The 22,206-nt window shown below is 39.5% G+C and overlaps 2 protein-coding genes across 2 annotated transcripts; both read left to right on the top strand.

The window, feature by feature from the left end:
• Window positions 1–6,188: 6,188 nt before the first annotated feature.
• Window positions 6,189–8,837, top strand: LOC145106629 (uncharacterized). Its single transcript, XM_079043585.1, has 3 exons — window positions 6,189–6,356; window positions 6,435–7,202; window positions 8,178–8,837. Exons 1-3 carry the CDS (start codon window positions 6,189–6,191, stop codon window positions 8,835–8,837), a joined length of 1,596 nt encoding a protein of 531 aa, XP_078899711.1.
• Window positions 8,838–20,751: 11,914 nt separating this feature from the next.
• LOC145106631 (uncharacterized) lies at window positions 20,752–21,780 on the top strand. Its single transcript, XM_079043587.1, has one exon. The coding sequence runs from the start codon at window positions 20,752–20,754 to the stop codon at window positions 21,778–21,780; it is 1,029 nt and encodes a 342-aa protein (XP_078899713.1).
• Window positions 21,781–22,206: the final 426 nt, after the last annotated feature.

Here is a 22,206-nt window from a genome sequence, read left to right on the forward strand (position 1 = left end):
TACTGCATTTAGTGAATGCAGGCAGTAAGAGTGCTCCGATAGCTAGTGATGAAATCTCGTAGTATGATCCTTACCAAGTTCCTCTATGACCGCTTAGTGTATACAAGTCGTATATAATTAAGATTGAGAAGACAGTCGACTGAGTAACTCTGCCCTAAGTCCACAATCAAACAAGAAATAGGAAATAAGGGGGAACTACTCATTCTAAGCCTGTAGAATCTTAATTATATACGACCCTAATATTTACAACAAGCCATCATAGCTCGCCTGCAAGGATCCTTAGTTTTTATATGAATGACACGATTTATACCGTTATTCACAGGTGGTTCCGAGAGAGTCTCTCCCGCGGTGATTATCAGTACCCTTCCATCTCCACCAGCATTGCTTGCTATTCGACAGTCCCTCTTGAAGTTTCTCGTTTCACCACACCCGTAACAAGATTGACTTACTCCGACGCCTGGGACCTGTGAGATTGGTTGTGCCGGTGCCCTATAGAAACGAGCAGTGTGCCCCTTCCTGTTGCAATTTTTGCAATGTATCTATCGGAAAACTCCGGTGTGATGGAAGTTACACTTATTATTACACTTCGGGAGGGTTCCACAATATCGACTGACATGTGCTAGAGCGGCAGGTGTTGACAGCATGAACAACAACAATTTGCTGTCTCTTCGAGGGCTCTTGTGTTGACTGTCTCTTTTTCTTGGTCCAAGACTTTCGCTTATAGTCACCCCCTTTGGTTCGCTCAGGAATGGAGGCCATCACGCCTTGGCGGACTCCATGGTCCACGAGTGTCTGTGCCAGACGCTTGGCACTATCAAAAGTAAGTGGGTTGGTAGCTATCACGTTCCCTTGGATCTAAGAAGATAGTCCCCAGATGCATCTCTCCACTTTCTTACTTTCCGGGGTGACCATCCCGGGACAGAGAATAGCCAGGTCACTGAATCTGGCTGTGTAAGCAGCAATGTCAGAGTCTTTCATTGTCAAACCCCAGAGCTCTAGCTCTAGCTTTTGTACTTCACCCCTCGGGCAATACTCTTCCATCATCATGGCTTTTAAGTTCTCCCAGCCCATTGAGTTAGCCACTGCAAGGGTCAGGGACTTGACATGGCCAGTCCACCATGTAAGGGTGTAACGCCCGTGTTTCGAGGCTAAGTATTGATGCGGTGATGTAATAGTCTAGGTCAACCGTTGTAACCCATTTTAAAGTAATAAAGATGAATTACTTGAATATTATGTGAATTATGTGCTTTTGTGTGCTTATTACTTTTTTATAATAATATAATAAATAAAGGATAAAAATAAGCATAAAAAATAAAATGTTAGATAAGCATGATATCGATAAAGAAAGTTGCAGTGGTCGTGACAAGGATTCCGGAGATATAAAGAACGCCGATATCCGAGTTATAACGTAGAAGTTATGGTCTGTCGAAGTTTCGCGACAGAACCGGCATGACACCGTGTGACGTAAATAGTGAATTTACGATAGAGGACTTTTTAGCCTTAGCGATCTAAACGAAAGTCGTAGTGTTCGTTAAACCGAGAGCGTACATAAAAAGAACGCCCAAATCTGACTTTGTATGAGGAAGTTATGATTTTTCTAAGTTTCGCCTTAGCGGTATGCAGCCCGGAGTTCGAATATTAGATCGAACGATTTCTAGCCGACGCAACCTAAACGAGAATCGAATGTCTCATTAATAGTAGCTCAACGGTAAAAAGACAGATGAAAACGGACGTCGAATGAAGAAATTATGAATTTTTAACGGACTTTATTGTCCCGGCCTGTTAAAAATATAACATAAAAAATAAAGTCAAACTTAGCTGACAGAGTCTAAATGAAAGTTGTAGAGTACGGTCCCGCCTACGCGTGGATATAAAGAACGTCGAAAACGGAGCTCGTATGCGAAAGATATGAATTTTTGAAGTCGGAGTGGGAAATCTCGAACCTGGTGCGAGGGGTACGCTCCACGTAGTCCGAGGACGCCTCGCGTAACGAGTACGCCCCGCGTACCGAAGCTCGTATGCCCAACGGTCTAGCCTTCTGCGGTCCGGAGCCTGCCACGATGATTTACCGAAGTTGCGACACGTGTTGTACGATCGAGCCTTCACGCCCCGCGTTCTGTGAGGCTACGCCCCGCGTACTGCGAGGCCTCGCAGTGTAAATAGGGGTGCGAGGCAGCCCCATTTCTCACACCATTTCAACCATTCTTTCTCTCTCTACTCTCTCTCTAGCCACCCTAATCCACCTCGAAGCGTAGGAAACCTCCCTAGCATTAGAAGAAAGCCCCGGAGCGCCCGAAGGCTTCGAGAAAAAGAGTTTTTCGGTTTGAAACTCTGCCCGTGCGGAGCCCGGTGTTCAAGCAAACTTCTCGGTTTCGTCAAAGAATATTATTTTAGGAAACAAAGTGTTGTCTGAATCACTCCTCATCAGGTGAGTGTATAGTCACTTTCATCTTACACATAGATATGAAGTATTTTATATAAATTACGTGCTATGTGTATATATGAATGTTGTCTGTTTACCTGAGATGTTTGTTGGATGAAAGATCTATACCTTTTTCTTTTTAGATCTGAACTTCTTCCTTCAGATCTAAACATTTTCTTCCAGATTTTAACTTTCTCCTTCAGATCTAGATTTTTCCTTCAGATCTAAACTGTTTCTCTTTAGATCTAAGACTTTTCCTCAGATCTGTCTGGTATATGTATTTTTGTCAGATCTAAACCTTTTCTTTCAGATTTGAACTTTTTCCTTCAGATGTAGACTTTCTCACTTCAGATCTAAACCTGATATATGGATGATTTATACTTGAGATCTATGATGTACGAAAGAAAAAAACTTCGTTTTCATAGCTTAGTTGTATATGTGTTTTATATGTTGGGTAAAACTTGGGTAGATGAAATAGTTGGTGTGTGATGAAATAAAATGATGAGAGGCCTCGATGTTGACGTTTATCCAATCATCTACCGGAGTATGGATGACGACCACAGACTTTTATAGGAAGTCCAGTGGAACGCTAGCAGGCTCGCAACATGTGGGTGTTTGTGAACGATGTGTTCACCGGTGTACTCCATCCCCCCGTGGTTGCCTTACGGACACTTATGGCTGAGGAATCCCCTTAGCAGTAGTGTCCATCCCGATGAAATTCCTTAGGATAGGTCCCTTGTGATAGATGCTTTAGGGACGTAAGGTGAGGATAACGGGAACGGGTAATTGGGTTTAATGATTGTTGAAAATAATAAACTTATTTATTGTGGGTTGAAACCCCTATATGCTCACCAGGCTCAAAGCCTGACCCATTCAGTTCCTCGTATTACAGGTAGTGGCAAAAGAGTAGTTGGATTACTTGACGAGAGATTATGGATTTTAGGCCAGTAGAAAATAAATGGAGTATTGTAAGGCCTATGTTGTTTTGAGGCCAAATTGTGTTTTGTGGCCTATGATGTTTTTGGTTTATGCTTATGATCTCTATCATTGATTGATATCCCGAGTTTATGTAATGTAATGAAAATACATTTCTTTAAGAAATGCTTTGATAAATTTTTATCATAATTTGTTTTGGGAACAAATTCCGCAACACTTTTCTTAAGAAGTTACTCTGATTTTTATTAAAAAGCATAAACGAAATCGGTCTTTTCTGGCTGTAAAAATATGGATGTCACAATTGGTATCAGAGCATTAGTTTAAGCGAACTAGGAATTTGTAGGATTTCTAGACTTAAACTTAGAATGCTAACCGATGATCGTGAGATGAGTGTCTTCCATATTTTAGACACGAGCATAATTTATTTTAGGAAAGATGCCTAAAATGGTTTTATGTGCTAAATGCTTTATGCTTTCCTTATGTGTTATTATTTGTTCGGATCTATGGTCTGTTGCCGACCGGATGTGGAAACCTTATGTGTTCAGGATTCTAAGCGTTCGATTACGATATTAGAACTAGCATGTAACGTTTTGGAGTGATAAGGAGAATTTAAACGTCTATCATGAATAAAGATCTAAATTCACCTAATTTGGTGTATAGATCGAAATGGAAAGAACCCGAAGTGGAGTTGGAAATGCAAATGGAAACAGGAATCAACGGCCTCGTCCCCAAGTGATTGAGCAGGTGCCGATTGTCGAAGTTGCACCTGAGCCAGTCACAATGGTTGGAGTACAAGCCATGATTCGGGCTATGATGGCTGAAGAAAGGGAAGAAATGAGACAACTGTTGCTGAATAATAGAAATGAACATTCGATGCCTGTTAAACAACCAGAACTGAATGACGGAGAGTCTGAAGAAGGGAATAACAGCCGCACTGTCAGTCAAGTTGAACCCCCAGTGGTGAGAAGGACTGACACGGAGAGGGAAATCGACAGAGATGGACGAATGTATAAGACCTTCTTGGGTGCCAAACCACCAAGTGTTTCTGGAAACCCAAAGCCTGTGGAGATTATGGACTAGATATCCGAAATGGAGATGGTATATAAAAGCTGCAACTATAGCGATAAACAGAAAACCGTCTTTGCGGTTCGAAAACTGAAGACTGGAGTCTTGAGCTGGTGGAAATTGTTGGCGGATACGATGCCATGAGGAGAAGCTTTGAAGATGTCTTGGGAAGCGTTCCTAGAGCAGTTGAAGATGCATTACTGCTCCGAGATAGATCTGATCGATCTAAACAATGAATTCCAGAACTTGAAGAAGGGGAAAATGAGCATTGATGACTATGCTACTGCGTTTACTGAGAAGATGAAGCTATTTCCTTACTTGGTGCCTACTGAACTCGCCAAGATAGAGAAATTTGCTAACGGATTGCCATTAGACTTTGGCCCAACAGTCAAAATGGCAAGCACTTTGAAGGCATCCGTTAGAGCAGCCAAGAATGTTGAGACCCAATTAAAGGAAAGGGGTCTGGAGAAAACTGAAGTGGGTGAGAAGAGGAGGTTCGAGGGATCTTCGAGATCCAACAAGAAGAGTAAATCCTCGAAGTCTGGTTCGAGAGGAGGCGGAGGCGACGCAAAATGGTGCGAAAAGTACAAAAAGAAGCACCATGGGAAATGTGACGGGGAGGTCACTTATTTTAAATGTGGGATGCCCGGGCACTATGCCAACGAGTGCACGTTCAAAAAGAAAGTATGTTATGGGTGTAATGAAGAAGGGTATCTATTGAGGGACTGCCCGAAGAAGAAGGAAGCAACAAGGCCTAATATCCCATCGAAGCTAAAAGCCAGAGCTTTCCAGATGACACTCGAAGCCGCGAAGGATGCAGCGGACGTCGCTTCAGGTACCTTTCTTTAAATGGATTACCTGCCAATATATTGTTTGATTCTGGAGCAAATTACTCCTTTATATCACATAAATTTGGTGGAAGACTAGCGTTGCCTATAAAAAAACTTGATAATGCTCTAGTTGTAGAAGTTGCTAGTGGCAAATTCATACCTGTTAGCGATTGCGTTAGGAATATCGTCATCGACTTAAACGGAAACGAATTCCATGAGGAGCTGTTACCTATTGAGCTGAATGGTTTCGACATCGTACTGGGAATGGATTGGCTTGGCGCCAATGATGCAGCGATATTGTGCAAGAAGAAGATAGTAAGGGTAAACTGTTGGATAAAGTGTCTAAGTCCATAACTATATTTGGTATGTACTTGACCCGAGAGTAGCATAGTCCATTTGGTTTGCACTTCACTGGGACAATTAGTAGGATGGACTTTTGAGAAGAGGATAATTATGATTTAGTCTTATATATATATATATATATATATATATATATATATATATATATATATATATATATAAAGATGACCATTTCATTGAATAGTGAAGTTAAGGTTTTTTTTTGTCAAGAATGACCCTTGGCTATTATTTGTGCTTTAAGTGAATGTGTTTTGGGTGTTGTTTGTTATTTCTTTTAAATTGAACCCCCATGTTCCTCTTCTATTAGTTGGATGTGTTATGTTTATCTCCTAGATAGTTGTGCTTTGATTGCTGTTTGTTTCTTCATAAACTTGCTTTTCTTTCACTCTTCGCCGCATCGCTCTTCTCCGTTTCCTTGCCTTTCTTCCTTCCTCTGCTTGCAGGTAACATCTACGTTTTGTCTTGGCATTTGTTTTGTTTTTTGGGGTTCGTTTTTGTTTTTCCACCCGGTGCAGTTTTCCCTTGCCTTTGTACGTTCTCCCCCCTGCTGGTTTTTGTTGTATTTGCACTTCGTTATGTATGGTCTATGGAAACGACATTGTGGTGATCTTGGGCCCTCAGCTGCTGCTGGCGATGGTAGGTCATCATCAGCTCCCTCAACTGTTGTTGGCGACGGTAGGTCATCATCAGCTGTTCCGATTGCCCCTGTTGCTCGTCGTGGCCGACCACCGGGACGGATGACGGTCAGGCCTGCTCTTCCTCAATATGTTGACCTGGGTGATTGTGCTTGTGTTTGCGAGTTTTGTGGGGCATATTTTTAGTTTTCTGAAAGGAGCATGAAGCTATCTACACCTCATCATCCGAGATATGGTCGTTGTTGCAAGTCCGCTGATGTTATTTTGCCCTATCCTTCTAAATTTCCACCTGAATATATGTCGCTTTTCCGTAAGGACAGTTTTTTGAAGGACGTCAGAGCTTATAATAGTATGTTCTCTATGACTTCTTTTGGGGCTAATGTGGATGACGAAGTGAATGATGGCCGTGGTCCTTATGTTTTCAAGATTTCAGGACAGATTAGTCATAGGATCGGTTCGCTCTGCCCTGATGCTGTAAAGGGGCCTATATTTCTCCAGTTGTATCTTTTTGATACGGATAATGATGTTCGGAACAGGTTGGGGTCGTTTCAAAATCCTAGGACACATGTTCTGGACGAGGAAATTGTTAGGTTTCTTGTGTCCTTTTTAAGAAACAATAATTCATATGTGCGGATGTTTAAGACGACGAAACAGCTTGCTGATGAGATGAATATGCCATCATATTCAGTTTGGTTGTTTAATGATATTGTTGATCGTAGGTATGATTTACCTACACCTGGATCTTTAGGTTGCATTGTTACCGGTGATGATACTGTCGGTGCGCGTTATGACATTGTGGTTCATTCAAATATTGGTCGTCCTCAATGTATCAGCAAACTCCACCCTACTTATATGCCTCTACATTATCCGCTTTTGTTTCCACATGGTGAGCCTGGATGGTCTCCAAATATGGAGTTGAGAAATCAGATTGGTCCTAGAGCCAAAAATCTGACTGTAAATATGTACTATGCATACCATGTTCATTGCCGTCGACACATATGGTCCGCTATTCTTAATTCTTCTCGACTGTTTCAGCAGTACTTAGTGGATGCGTTTACGTGTATCGAGGATGGTCGTCTGTAATTTTTTGCTACACATCAGGAAACTCTTCGTTCCGAATATGTTGGAGGGCTTTATGATGCTCTGTCAAAAGGTGATAGAGAGTCTCGATCAGTTGGGAAACGGGTTTTCCTCCCAGCGTCTTTTATAGGTGGTCCTCGATATATGTATAGCCATTATCAGGATGCTTTGGCAATTTTTAGGGTATATCGGAATCCACAATATTTTATTACATTTACGTGCAATGTTAAATGGCCGGAGATTACACGTTATATGGATCAACACGATCAGAAAGACCCCCAAAGCAGAGCGGATATCATTGCTAGGGTGTTTAAGCTCAAAGTACAGTCCTTCATAACCTCTCTAAAGCAGGATAAACCTTTTGGAGAGATTGATGCATGTATGTTGGCTTTATTATCTCTGATTAGCAATTTTATTTTCCTATTTGGTTGTTGTTTTATCTATTTATACATTCAATATTTTATTATTAAACTTTAGTTTCTGTTTGTTTTCCTTTTTGTTTTCCTATATAATATATTTGTTTGTCTCTCTACATTTCTGCACAGTCCAATTTCAGAAAAGAAGCCTAGCTCATTGTGACACATTCCATAGTGCAGCATTGAATATGATAGATAAATGTTTAGAGGAAAAAACTTCCATTTTATTTCTAAAATTTATTTTGACATTTGTTGTCATTACATCTAACCTGATATTTATTTTTTAATTTCGTTTTCACATTTTGTTGCTGTTATATCTATTTATAGATTGAATAGTTTATTATTAAATATTAATTTATGTTTATTTTTCTTATTGTTTTCTTATATAATGTATGTGTTTGTCTCTATATATTTGTACACAATCTAATTTCAGAAAAGAGGCCTTCCTCACTGTCACACATTAATTTGGGTAAATACTGACTACAAGATAAAGAGCCCGGAGGAGCTTGATGCATATGTTACAGCAGAGCTGCCAGATCCAATATCGGAGCCTCAACTATATGCAACTATAACAACATGTATGATTCATGGTCCGTGTGGGTTGTTAAACGAAAAAGCTCCATGTATGAAGGATGGAAAGTGTAGCAAACATTTCCCAAAACCATTGCTGGGTTCTACCGTTTTCGATGCAGAGGGTTATGTACGCTACAAACGAGGATCGGATGCCCAACACACAACATCACATGGAGTTGTCATCCACAATGGATATGTTGTGCCTTATAACAAGAAACTTTGTTCTCGGTTTGAAGCTCATATAAATGTCGAATACTGTGGGTGGAACATGATGATCAAATATATTTTTAAGTATATCTCAAAAGGAGCCGATTGCGTGAGATATGTCATTCAGAAAGATGTACATACCAATGATGTTGGACCAAGCAACCCTGTGCCCGAACAACCAAATGTCATATCTGAAGAAAATCAGTGCATCGATGAGATAAAAAACTATTTGGATGGCAGATATATTTGTCCCCGTAACGCAGCATGGCGGATATTTGATTTCCCTATACATCATCGGAATTGTTGGGTCTAAATTATGGTTTATACTTTACTTTTCTAGGAAAATGTATTTTTGTGTCTTGGACCGTAAACAGCTTGGTGTTTACGGCCGTATACATGTTTACGGTTGTGTTTACGGCCGTGAACAGGTTTACGGCTGTAAACCCATTCACGGCCCATGTCTACTATATATAGGATGAGGAGTGCATAATAGAAGAGGAATAGTAAAGAAGGAGAGCTTAAGTGTGTGAAACCTAAGGTGTTCTAGAGAGAGAAACTAGAGAGAAGTTTTGTGTGTGTGAATCTCTTGTATCTGGATCTTAATTCATATCAATTCATACATAGATTCATCATATTCTTCTTCTCGTTCTTCTTCATTTGATCTGGCATCATCCGTTTGATTGGGATTCCGCACCATCAAACGGATCTGATTGATACACAAGTAGATTGGGGACTTACAATTGGTATCAGAGCTTGGATTGTATCAAGCATTTTTGTCAGATCTGGAGCTTATTTGATCTTATTTTTGAAGGATTTTTGCGTTTTTGGATAGATCTTGGCAAAATAAGGGGGGTTTGTTCTTCGTGTTTTTGATAAAAACGAGTTTTTGATCGAGTTTTGGAGCAAAAAGGGTGAAAAACGCTGTTTTTGGTCGTAACCAGCGAGGAGGTGGCGGCGTGTACGGTCAGCAGCTAGGGTTTCTGAAGTTTACGGCCCGGAGTTTACGGCCTCGGAGTTTATGGTCCGAGATTACGGCCCTCGGAGTTTACGGTCCGAGGTTTACGGTCAGCATCGCATGTGTACCGTCAGAGTTTACGGTCCGAGGTTTACGGTCAGCATCGCACGTGTACGGCTCGGTGTTTACGGCTCAGCAGCATCGCACGTGTACGGTCAGGGTTTGCGGTCCTCGCCTCAGATTCGTGGTCAGACTCGCATCTCGTCCTCGCATCGCATCTCGTCCTCGCATAGAGTCCGAAGTTCGCATCCTAGCACAACGTCTTATTAAAAAGGGGGAAGCGATTTTGCATTTACCAAGAATTGAACCAGGATCATCTGCCTCCTTTCCCCTCCGCCTTACCAGTTGAACCAACCTGTGACACACATTAAACCTTCGCGATTTAAGTCATAAAGACTCTTTTCTCGGCTCCTAATTTCGCATTTTGACACTTTTAACCCAAAAATTCAAATTTCTTTATTTTTAAATTACTTTTTCAACCAAAAATTTTAGCTTTTAATTTTTAACTTTTAATTTTGACTTTTTACTTAAAATTTGACTTTGACTTCCAAGTTTGACCTTTGACTTTAAACTTTGACTTTTTCGTTTAACTTTTAATTTTTCAAATTTAGCTTTTCGGTTTGACTTTTAAGTTAGACTTTTGAGTTAGACTTTTAAGTTTGACTTTTTAAATTTGACTTTTAAGGTTGACTTTTGAGTTTTTAGTCAAAGGGCATTTTTGATAAACAATGAGTTCTTCAAACATCAATGTCAATGAACTTTCCTTGGAGAATTTACGTGAACATTATGAATTACTTCGTAGAGAGAACGAGGACCAAAAATACGAAATGTATCAACTTAGGAAAGGACAGAAACCCCTGAAGGCTGAACTAGAATCTAAAACCAAAGACTTTAGAAAACTTCAGGAAGAGTATAGTATTAAGAGTACACATTATAGATATGTAACTGAACAACTTGCTGAGGTAACTGCTGAGCTTGACACATTGAAAAACAAATTTGAAAATGCAGATTTTACTTTTAGAAAATTCAATGTGTCAAGTGAAGTAGTTGCATCCATGATAGAAACTAATCTGAAATTCAAAGAGAATCAGCAAAAGGGTTTAGGATATGACAAAGTGCCTCCTCCTTTTAATCATACCTATTCTAATAGAACTTTGACAAAAGAGGAAATAGACAGAGAGCCATTTCTTAAATATGGATTTGTGTCGGGAGGTACTATAAATGTTGAAAATACTAATGTTTCTACTTCCCATGCAGATCAATCTTTAAGTCAAACAAAGCAAGCAGCTGAAGAGAGTGTGTCTGATAATAAGATTGTTTCAAAGTCTGATGAATTAAATTTTTTCGATATATTTGATGATATCTTTGATAATTTTGATGTGGTTGTGCCAGAAACTGTTGAGCTGAACGATTCTAATGCTTCTACTTATTGTGCAGGTAAAGTAATGGAAGATGAGAACAAGGAGAAAACTATTGAACAAACCTATGTCTCCTTGAACTCTGAATCTGTTGCTTCGAACTCAGTTGCTTCTGATCAACCTGCTGTTGAGAAGTACAGGCCACCAATTCCAGTGAAACAGCCAGCCTGTTGCAATTGTGCTTGTGGGAACAATAAGATGCAAGGCAAGGACACGCCACCAGGGGCAGGAAGAAACAACTCATACGTGAAGAAGCAAACTTGCTTTCACTGTGGAACACCTGGACACATAGCCAGAAATTGTCCTAATCGCGCATACATTCCCTATTACGCACAAGGCTGACAAAATACGCCAAGAGGGAGATTTTCCAAAATAAATCCCTCACGGTCACGATCAGACATTGGCGACTGGAATGCCAAGAAGGCCAAGAATTCAACTCCCAAGGTCAAGAATCCAACTCCCATGGGCAAGAAGGGGATGCCGACCCAGAAGTCAAGTTCAAGAGATGCTCCTGCGAAATCAAGATCAGTCAGATCAAAGTCATCTCAACGATCGGCTTCCAGTTCAAAAGCAAGTACTAAGGTACCCATCAGATCGAAAAAGAAATGGGTTAAACCCAACTACAGATGGGTTCCGAAGGTTCACTCTCCCAAATCTCCTAATGCTTCTAACGTTTCTTCATCTTCTGTTTGTGATAAACAGGATATGTCATGGGAGAGGATACCGTGCAAGGATGAAAAAGGTCAACCCAGTTTCAAAATGGACTGGGTTCCAGAGATCAATTGATCCCGCTCGGTGTCGGAGCAGGTATGGAGGCATATATCCAGACTTCGGTTTGTTGGTAGTACTGTTCCAGACACATGATAGGAGGCATCTCTCAACTGTACAACACTCAGAACATTGTTTGAGAGTATGTGTCCTTAGCAGGAAAGGAAGAAAGGAAGGGATCACTCATGGGGTTAGTGCTTAATGATGTGAATAATTTTCGGATCTGTTCTGAGATTATGCGTGCTGTTCTCAGACCTTCTGGATGCAAATTCAATCGGCGACTTACAGTTTGAGTTTTCTTCTCGATACTCCTGAGTTTTTCTTAAGCTGATTCGCTTTAAAGACTAATTTTTGTTTTAGGATAGTTTAAATTTGCGCATTTACTTTCGTTTCTCTCCTATGCACAAATTTAGGGGGAGAAATAAAAAGAAAACAAAAATTTTAAAATTTTAAAAAATCCAAATACATTAGAAAATCAGAAAATCCAAAAATATGGTGTTAATGAAATGTGCTTGAGGGAGAAGTTTGGGAAGTGATATAATCATGTGATAACAGGCAATCTGAATCTGTGTAAGGGACTGAATCTGAATTGTCTAGGCTCTGTGTTCGATGCACTAGTAGGCACTAGAGATTAAAATGGACTTGACTAGGCATTAATGAACTTAAGGAATCTAGAGACTTGGAAAATCTTGACCTAGATAGGTCCATTTATCCTGACAATACAAAGCTCAGATAGGTTGAGCAGGGAGATATACATGATAATCCACCAGTCACATTAAAGTAATCCGTATCTAGAACTGTGGTTTAACTCTTCCTCGATGTACGGACTCTGTCCTTAATTCCGGTATTGATGGGGGCGACTAGGGAATTCCAATAAAGTCGGTCTGTAGGAAATTCTTTTCTTGCTTTCTTTCTATTAGTCATATGTTGCCTCCTCTGTGTGATTGAAATACATCCGACCTGGACTGCAACATATGCAACTCTATTTCTATGCATCTTTTATCTATGCAATTCTTCCTGCCTGTTAGCCATATACTGTCTCCTTTGCGTGATTAACCATCCGACCTGGTACACAACATATGCACCATTCTACTTCTCAATCCATCTAAACTCTTGTTAGTCATATGCTTCACTCTCTGCGTCATTGGAAGAGATCCGACCTGAGTGTATAACATATGCATTCTAAATCTAACTTCTTCTTTAATAATTGTCTGCTCACCTAAAGTAAGGAGTACTTTGGAAGTTCCTGATTATTAGGGTATGTCAGGAAGCGGGAAACATATTCTAGTACATTTAAAATTGAACAATCACTAGGTTGTCTGTAGATCTCCCTGATCAATTTAGGTGGACAACAATATCTTTGGTCGTCGTCAGCTGAATGGTCCTTAAGGAATATTATCTAGGAACATAGGATCCATTGTCTTGTCACTTATAGTATGTCCTAATTTTGTTACAATCTTTCGTGTTTAAGTGGACCACAATACCGGCGATTGACCAGATCTATTCATGTAGGGAGAGGTACTGATAAACGGATAAAGGCTGTCTAAAAACTTTGATCCCAAATCACTCTTAAAGTTAGATATCATTTTTATTTTTGTTAAATTTGTTCATAGTTTTCTTCTAATTTAAATATCAGGGGAGAATTAAAAATTTTAAAAACCAAAAAAAAATCAGAAAATTAAAAATCCAAAAATAGTGTTATTTCTGTTTTATTTCTTTTTCAGAAAATATGAAAAATCCAAAAATATTGTGTGCTAAGTTTTCTTTTAGTTTTGTTTTGTCTTGAAAAGTGAATTCAGGTGTAGATGAGACTCATGGAGACTGTATCGAGATTTCTGAGCCAAGGCTTCATCCGTGAGCATCGAAGAATTCTCATTCGAAGGAGCAAGAAATGAAGACTATTCTTCCAACATTCAATATTTCAACCCCAGAAGCAAGGTCAAGTTGTACTTGAAGATTATGTGACAGATTGCATTGAAGCCTCCTCAATCAATTTACTGCTGTGTATGTACCTGCTGAAGTGATCCTGAAGATTAGTTCTCTCTGATGCTCTCTCTGAAGATTCTCAAGCTGAAAGCGCTATCTTTCAAGAATCTTATCAAGAAGCATCCTCACCCAACGTGCGTTCAAAGCTAAATCCTGAAGAAAAGCCCAACTGCTCAAGATGAAGTCATTCATTGAAGATTCATCAAGTTCATCTTGAAGCTGTGAAGAATTTGAAGATTAAAGCTAAAGCCAAGCTCCCAATGAAGATTGACAAGAAAAGACAGCTACTTTTTTGGGGGAGCTTGTTGGGTCAGTTATAAAAGAAAGCTATAAACCAAGGGGGAGATTGTTGGGTCTAAAATTATGGTTTATACTTTAATTTTCTAGGAAAATGTATTTTTGTGTCTAGGACCGTAAACAACTTGGTGTTTACGGCTATATACGTGTTTACGGTTGTGTTTACGTCCGTGAACAGGTTTACGGTCGTAAACCCGTGTACGGCCCTTGTCTACTATATATAGGGTGAGGAGTGCATGTGAGACATAAGGTGGAGAGCTTATGTATGTGAAACCCAAGGTGTTCTAGAGAGAGAAAGAGGGAGAGAGAGGAGAGGAGCTTTAGTGTGTGTTAGTGTGTGCGTGAATCTTGTATCTGGATCTTAATTCATATCAATTCATAAAAGATTCATCATCTTCTTCTTCTCCTTTTTCTTCATTTGATATGGCATCATCCGTTTGATTGGGATTCCGCACCATCAAACGGATCTGATTGATACACAAGCAGATTGGGGACTTACAATTGGTATCAGAGCTTGGATTGTATAAGTCATTTTTGTTAGATCTGGAGCTTATTTGATCGTATTTTTGAAGGATTTTTGCTGTTTTTGATAGATCTTGGCAATATAGGGGGGGTTTGTTCTTCGTGTTTTTGATAAAAACGAGTTTTTGATCAAGTTTTGGATCAAAAAGGGTGAAAAACGTTGTTTTTGGTCGTAACCAGCGAGGGGGTGGCGGCGTGTACGGCCAGCAGCTAGGGTTTCCGAGGAGTTTACGGTCCGAGGAGTTTGCAGTCAGAAGGTTTACGGTCCGAGGTTCACGGCCGGTCTTCGCACGTGTACGACTTCGGAGTTCACGGCCAGCCTTGCCTCGGAGTTTACAGCTTGCTCGTTTGCGGTCCACGTCCTCGCATCGCATCTCGTCTTCGATCAGAGGCCGAAGTTCGCATCTGTGTTCATTAAAAAAAAAGCGGAAGCAATATTACAGGTGCCGGGGATCGAACGCGGGCCTCCTCCCAAACTTACCCAGCACCTTAACCAACTTCTCTAGCTAGCTGAATGATAAATCCCTTCGTTTTTTAATTCAAAAGGTGTTCTTCTCTCGGTTCCAGTTTCACATTTTTTACATTTTCAGCCCAAAATCAATTTTCTTTTCTTTTTAAATTATATTTTCAATCAAAAATTTTAGATTTTAATTTTTGACTTTTAATTTTGACTTTTTACTTAAAATTTTGACTTTGACTTTTAAAGTTTGACCTTTGACTTTAAACTTTCACTTTTTCGTTTAACTTTTAATTTTTCAAATTTAGCTTTTCGGTTTGACTTTTAAGTTTGACTTTTAAGTTTGACTTTTTTAATTTGACTTTTAAGGTTGACTTTTGAGTTTTTAGTCAAGGGGCATTTTTGATAAACAATGAGTTCTTCAAACATCAATGTCAATGAAATTTCCTTGGAGAATTTACGTGAACATTATGAATTACTTCGTAGAGAGAACGAGGACCTAAAATACGAAATGTATCAACTTAGGAAAGGACAGAAACCCCTGAAGGCTGAATTAGAATCTAAAACCAAAGACTTTAGAAAACTTCAGGAAGAGTATAGTATTAAGAGTACACATTATAGATATGTAACTGAACAACTTGCTGAGGTAACTGGTGAGCTTGACACATTGAAAAACAAATTTGAAAATTCAGATTTTACTTTTAGAAAATTTGATGTGTCAAGTGAAGTAGTTGCATCTATGATAGAAACTAATCTACAATTCAAAAATAATAAGTCAAAGGGTTTAGGATATGACAAAGTGCCTCCTCCTTTTAATCATACTTATACAAATATCTCTTTGACAAAAGAGAAATGGACAGAGAGCCACATCTTAAATATGGATTTGTGTTAGGAGGTAGTATTAATGTTGAAAATACTAATGTTTTTACTTCCTATGCAGATCAACCTCTAAGTCATTGCAAGCACGCTTCTGAAGAGAGTGTGTCTGATAATAAGATTGTTTCAAAGTCTGATGACTTAAATTTTTTCGATATATTTGATGATATCTTTGATAATTCTGCAGTGGATGTGCCAGAAAGTGTTGAGTTGAACAACTGTAATGCTTCTACTTCATGTGCAGGTAAAGTAGCAGAAGATAAGAACAAGGAGAAAACTGTTGGACAAACCAATGTCTCCTTGAACTCTGAATCTGTGGCTTCGAACTCAGTTGCTTCTGATCAACCTGCTGTTGAGAAGTACATGCCACCAAGTCCAGTGAAACAGCCATCTTGCTGCAACTGTGCTTGTGGGAACAATAAGAGACGAGGCATGGACACGCCACCAGGGGCAGGAAGAAACAACTCCTACGTGAAGAAGCAGACTTGCTTTCACTGTGGAACACCTGGACACATTGCCAGAAATTGTATGAATCGAGCATATGTTCCCTACTATGCACAAGAGTGGCAAAACGCACCAAGAGGGAGATTTTTCAAAAGAAACTCCTCAAGGTCACGTTCAGACAATGGCGACTGGAACGCACAAAAGGAGAAAAATCAAAATCCCAAGGACAAGAAGGGAATATTGGCCCAGAAGTCCAATCCAAGAGATGCTCCAGTGAAATCAAGACCGGTTAGGTCAAAGTCATCTCGAAGATTGGCTTCAAGTTCGAAAGCAAGTACCGAGGCACCCATCCGCTCGAAAAAGAAATGGGTTAAACCCGACTACAGATGGGTACCAAAGGGTCAATCTCCTAAATCTCCTAATGCCTCTAATATTTCTTCATCTTCTGTTTATGATAAACAGGATATGTCATGGGAGAGAGTTCCTTGCTAAGATGACAAAGGTCGATCCAGTTTCAAAATGGACTGGGTTCCAAAGACCGATTGATCCCGCTCTGTGTCGGAGCAGCAATGGAGGCATATCATCAGACTTCGGTTTGTTGATAGTGGCTGTTCGAGGCACATGATAGGAGGCATCTCTCAACTATACAGCACTCAGAACATTGTTTGAGAGTGTGTGTCCTTTGCGGGAAAGGAAGAAAGGAAGGGATCACTCATGGGGTTAGTGCTTAACTATGTGAAGAATTTTCGGATCTGTTCTGTTATTATGCGTGCTGTTCTCAGAACTTCTGGATGCAAATTCAATCGGCGACTTACGGTTTGAGTTTTATTCTCGATACTCCTGAGTTTTTCTTAAGCTAATTCGCTTTAAAGACTAATTTTTGTTTTAGGATAATTTAAATTTGTGCATTTACTTTCGTTTCTCTCCTATGCACAAATTTAGGGGGAGAATTTTAAACAAAACAAAAATTAGAAAATTTTAAAAAATCCAAAAACATTAGAAAATCAGAAAATCCAAAAATATGTTGGTTATGGAATGTGCTTGCAGGTGATGTGATGGGAAGTGATATAATCATGTGATAATAGGCAATCTGAATCTGTGTAAGGGACTGAATCTGAATTGTCTAGGCTCTGTGTTCGATGTGCTGGTAGGCACGAGAGATTAAAATGGACTTGACTAGGAATTAATGAACTTAAGTTATCTAGAGACTTGGAAAATCTTGACCTAGATAGGTCCATTTAGCCTGACAATACGAAGCTCAGATAGGTTGAGCAGGGAGATATACATGATAATCCACCGGTCACATTAAAGTAATCTGTATCTAGAACTGTGGTTTAACTCTTCCTCGATGTACGAACTCTTTCCTTAATTCCGGTATTGATGGGGGCGACTAGGGAATTCCGATAAAGTCGGTCTGTAGGAAATTATTTTCTTGCTTTCTTTCTGTTAGTCATATGTTGCCTCCTCTGCGTGATTGAAATACATCCGACCTGTACTGCAACATATGCAACTCTATTTCTATGCATCTTCTATCTATGCAATTCTTCCTGCCTGTTAGCCATATGCTGTCTCCTTTGCGTGATTAACCATCCGACCTGGTACACAGCATATGCACCATTCTACTTCTCAATCCATCTAAACTCTAGTTAGTCATATGCTTCACTCTCTGCGTGATTGGAAGAGATCCGACCTGAGTGTATAACATATGCATTCTAAATCACCTAAAGTAAGGAGTACTTTGGAAGTTCCTGATTATTAGGGTATGTCAGGAAGCGGGAAACATATTCTAGTACATTTAAAATTAAACAATCACTAGGTTGTCTGTAGATCTCACTGCTCAATTTAGGTGGACAACAATATCTTTGGTCGTCGTCAGCTGAATGGTCCTTAAGGAATATTATCTAGGAACATAGGATCACATTGTCTTGTCACTTATAGTATGTCCTAATTTTGTCACAATCTTTCGTGTTTAAGTGGACCACAATACCGGTGATTGACCAGATCTATTCATGAAGGGAGAGGTACTGATAAACGGATAAAGGCTGTCTAAAAACTTTGATCCCAAATCACTCTTAAAGTTAGATATCATTTTTATTTTTGTTAAATTTGTTCATAGTTTTCTTCTAATTTAAATATCAGGGGAGAATTAAAAATTTTAAAAAACCAAACAAAAATCAGAAAATTAAAAATCCAAAAATAGTGTTATTTATGTTTTTATTTTTTGTTCAAGAAAATCAAAAATCCAAAAATATTTTCTTTTAGTTTTGTTTTGTCTTGAAAATATGAAAAATCCAAAAATATCGTGTGCTAAGTTTTCTTTTAGTTTTGTTTTGTCTTGAAAAGTGAATTCAGATGTAGATGAGACTCGTGGAGACTGTATCGAGATTTCAGAGCCAAGGCTTCATCCGTGAGCATCGAAGAATTCTCATTCGAAGGAGCAAGAAATGAAGATTATTCTTTCAACATTCAATCCTTCAACCCCAGAAGCAAGTTCAAGCTGTAATTGAAGATTATGTGACAGATTGCATTGAATCCTTCTCAATCAATTTGCTGCTATCTTGTACCTGCTCAAGTGATCCAGAAGATTAGTTCTCTCTGATGGTTTCTCTGAAGTTTCTCAAACTGAAAGCGCTACCTTTCAAGATTCTTATCAAGAAGCCTCCTCACCCAATGTGCGTTCAATGTCAAATTCTGCAGAAAAGCCCAACTGCTCAAGATGAAGTCATTCATTGAAGATTCATCAAGTTCATCTTGAAGCTGTGAAGAATTTGAAGATTAAAGCTGAAGCCAAGCTCCCAATGAAGATTGACAAGAAAAGACCGCTACTTTTTAGGGGGGGGGGGGGGCTTGTTGGGTCAATTAGAAAACAAAGCTATAAACCAAGGGGGAGATTGTTGGGTCTAAATTATGGTTTATACTTTACTTTTCTAGGAAAATATTTTTTTTGTGTCTTGGACCGTAAACAGCTTGGTTTTTACGGCCGTATACGTGTTTACGGTTGTGTTTACGGCCGTGAACAGGTTTACGGCCGTAAACCCATTCACGGCCCATGTCTACTATATATAGGATGAGGAGTGCATAATAGAAGAGAAATAGTAAAGTGGAGAGCTTAAGTGTGTGAAACCCAAGGTGTTCTATAGAGAGAAACTAGAGAGAAGTTTTGTGTGTGTGAATCTCTTTTATCTGGATGTGCATTCTAATCAATTCATACATAGATTCATCATATTCTTCTTCTTCTTCTCTTCTATTTTATCTGACATCATCCGTTTGATTGGGATTCTGCACCATCAAACGGATCTGATTGATATACAAGTAGATTGGGGACTTACAGGAATCCAGCGGTTCAGGTGCTCTCAGTTCATGAAGAGAATACTCAAACAATTATCTTCAAAGAAAACACAACAATAATAGAAGTTCTACGTAATCCATCTGCTGCTAGGACGACTCTTCTGGCATGGTTTGAAAGCAATGCAACAGACCCAACAGGTCATGAGTACACATATATTGAGTACCCAAAATACTACAAATGGGATGCTCCTTCCAAATCGTGGGTTAGGAGAGCAGACGATTCATCTAACATGGTTGGTCGCCTTGAATTTGTTCATCCATCTTCTGGTGAATTGTTCTACCTACGATTGTTGTTGTGTCACCGAAAGGGTTCCACCTCTTTTGAAGATCTGCGTACAGCATCTGGTTACGTTCACCCCACATACAGATCTGCATGTAATGCGCTTGGAATTATAGGGGATGACACCGAGTGGCTTGTTGCGTTCGATGAAGCTTCTATATGGGCAACAACATTGCAGCTCCGTGTTCTTTTTTGCAATTTTTTATTATTTTGTGAAGTTACTGATCCAAAGGTTTTGTGGGAAAAAGCTTATGAAAAGATGTCAGATGACTACATTTATAGATTAAAATCAACATTACCAGATAAGACTTTCTATTCAGCAGATGATGTGGTTCGTCAGCAATTACTTCATGACTTAGAACACATCCTCTCTTCTTCTGTTCCCTCCAGGTCACTTGCCGATTTCAATTTACCGATGCCATCATTTGTTATGCTTACAACCCTCCAGAATCGGCTCCTCCTGGAAGAGATGAGTTATGACAAAAGGGTGTTGGCTGATCATCATGCTCAGTTGCTTCCACAACTAAATACCCAGCAGATGTCAATCTACGAAAATGTTGTCTCCTCTATTGAAGCTAACAAACAGATTCTCATGTTTGTTTATGGTCATGGGGGTACTGGAAAGACATTACTTTGGACAACCATTATGTCATATTTTCGATCGATTGGAAAGGTTGTCCTTGCAGTTGCTGCATCTGGAATAGCATCCTTACTTTTGCCTTCTGGAATTACAACACATTCGAGGTTTAAGATACCGATTGATCTGAACACCAAAAGATCATGTGATATAAAAAAAGGACATCACTAGGAGATCTTATGCAGCATAAATCGCTCATCATATGGGATGAAGCCCCAATGAGTGATACGAGACGCTTTGAGTATCTTGATAGATCTTTACGACATGTGCTTGGCTCTGACGACAAGCCATTTGGTGGTATTTCAATTCTTCTCGGTGGCGATTTTCGACAAACACTCCCCGTTTTGCCAAAAGCCACACGATCTCAAATCATAGATCTTACCTTGCCAAATTCATACTTATGGACCCTTTTCCAGCTTCAGATCTTGACTCGGAACATGAGGCTTCTTTCTACCGAGAACAACAACGCGCACACAATGTCAACAACTTTTTTTGCTGAATGGCTACTTCAGATTGGCAAAGGCACACTTGGACGGCCTGATCCGGAAGATCCACGAGACACATCTTGGATTCAGATCCCTCATTCGTTGCTGATACCTCCAACACATGACTCACTACAGCACCTCATATATTTTGTATATGGAACGAAAATACTTAATGCTCCCACTGCAACCGACCTATCAGCTCGAGCAATTGTTTGTCCAACTAACGAAGCCGCTGACAATATCAACAGTATGATTATGAAATCAGTTAATGCATACAGCAGGATATATAGAAGTACGGACGCGATGGAACCGAATGGAAAGCACACATCAGATTTAGAAGGTCTGTACCCTATAGAGTACCTAAATCAATTGACCTTCCCAGGAATACCACCACACGCATTGGAACTAAAGCTAAACACACCTATAATGCTGTTGCGGAATATCAGGCAACGAGATGGCTTATGTAATGGAACCGGACTTATTGTGACACAGCTGTTGCCAGCAGTAATCGAAGTGACTATAATTACAGGGGCATGCGTTGGACAACGAGTCTATATTCCTCGCATAAAATTCATCAATAGGCCATTGGATTTACCGGTCTCCTTTTCGCGGAAACAGTTCCCTGTTAAATTATGCTATGCAATGACGATCAACAAAAGTCAAGGGCAGTCTCTAAAAAGAATCGGTGTTTACCTATCTCAACCGGTTTTTTCACATGGATAGTTGTATGTAGCGCTTTCTAGAGCAACTTCCCCAGGTTCATTAAGATGCTTATAGAAAGAAATGATGCCATGCCATACAACGAGACAAAAAATGTTGTCTATAGAGATTTATTATGAAAAGTCAGCGCAAATGAGGTGTATCACATCATCACCACATACTGTCATTCCATACATGTCCATGCTATCTATATTCATCCAATAATAGATGCTAATAAATATTCATATCTATTACACATATATACTGGATTACACAACAATTTTTTATTCTTTAGATAACCTCATTATATCCATTTGAAATGCATACTTACTAACACATTTGATCTCCTATCAGAAACCAACAGTGAACAATGACCAGTATATCTGAATTGAAGCGTGATGGGATTGGGAGTCCAATATAACTGAGAATCATTCGGAAATGGAAACATGA

The sequence above is a fragment of the Lactuca virosa genome, chromosome 4 (assembly GCF_052849685.1).
Source record: "Lactuca virosa cultivar CGN04683 chromosome 4, Lactuca_virosa_CGN04683_v6, whole genome shotgun sequence".
Lineage (NCBI taxonomy): Eukaryota > Viridiplantae > Streptophyta > Magnoliopsida > Asterales > Asteraceae > Lactuca > Lactuca virosa.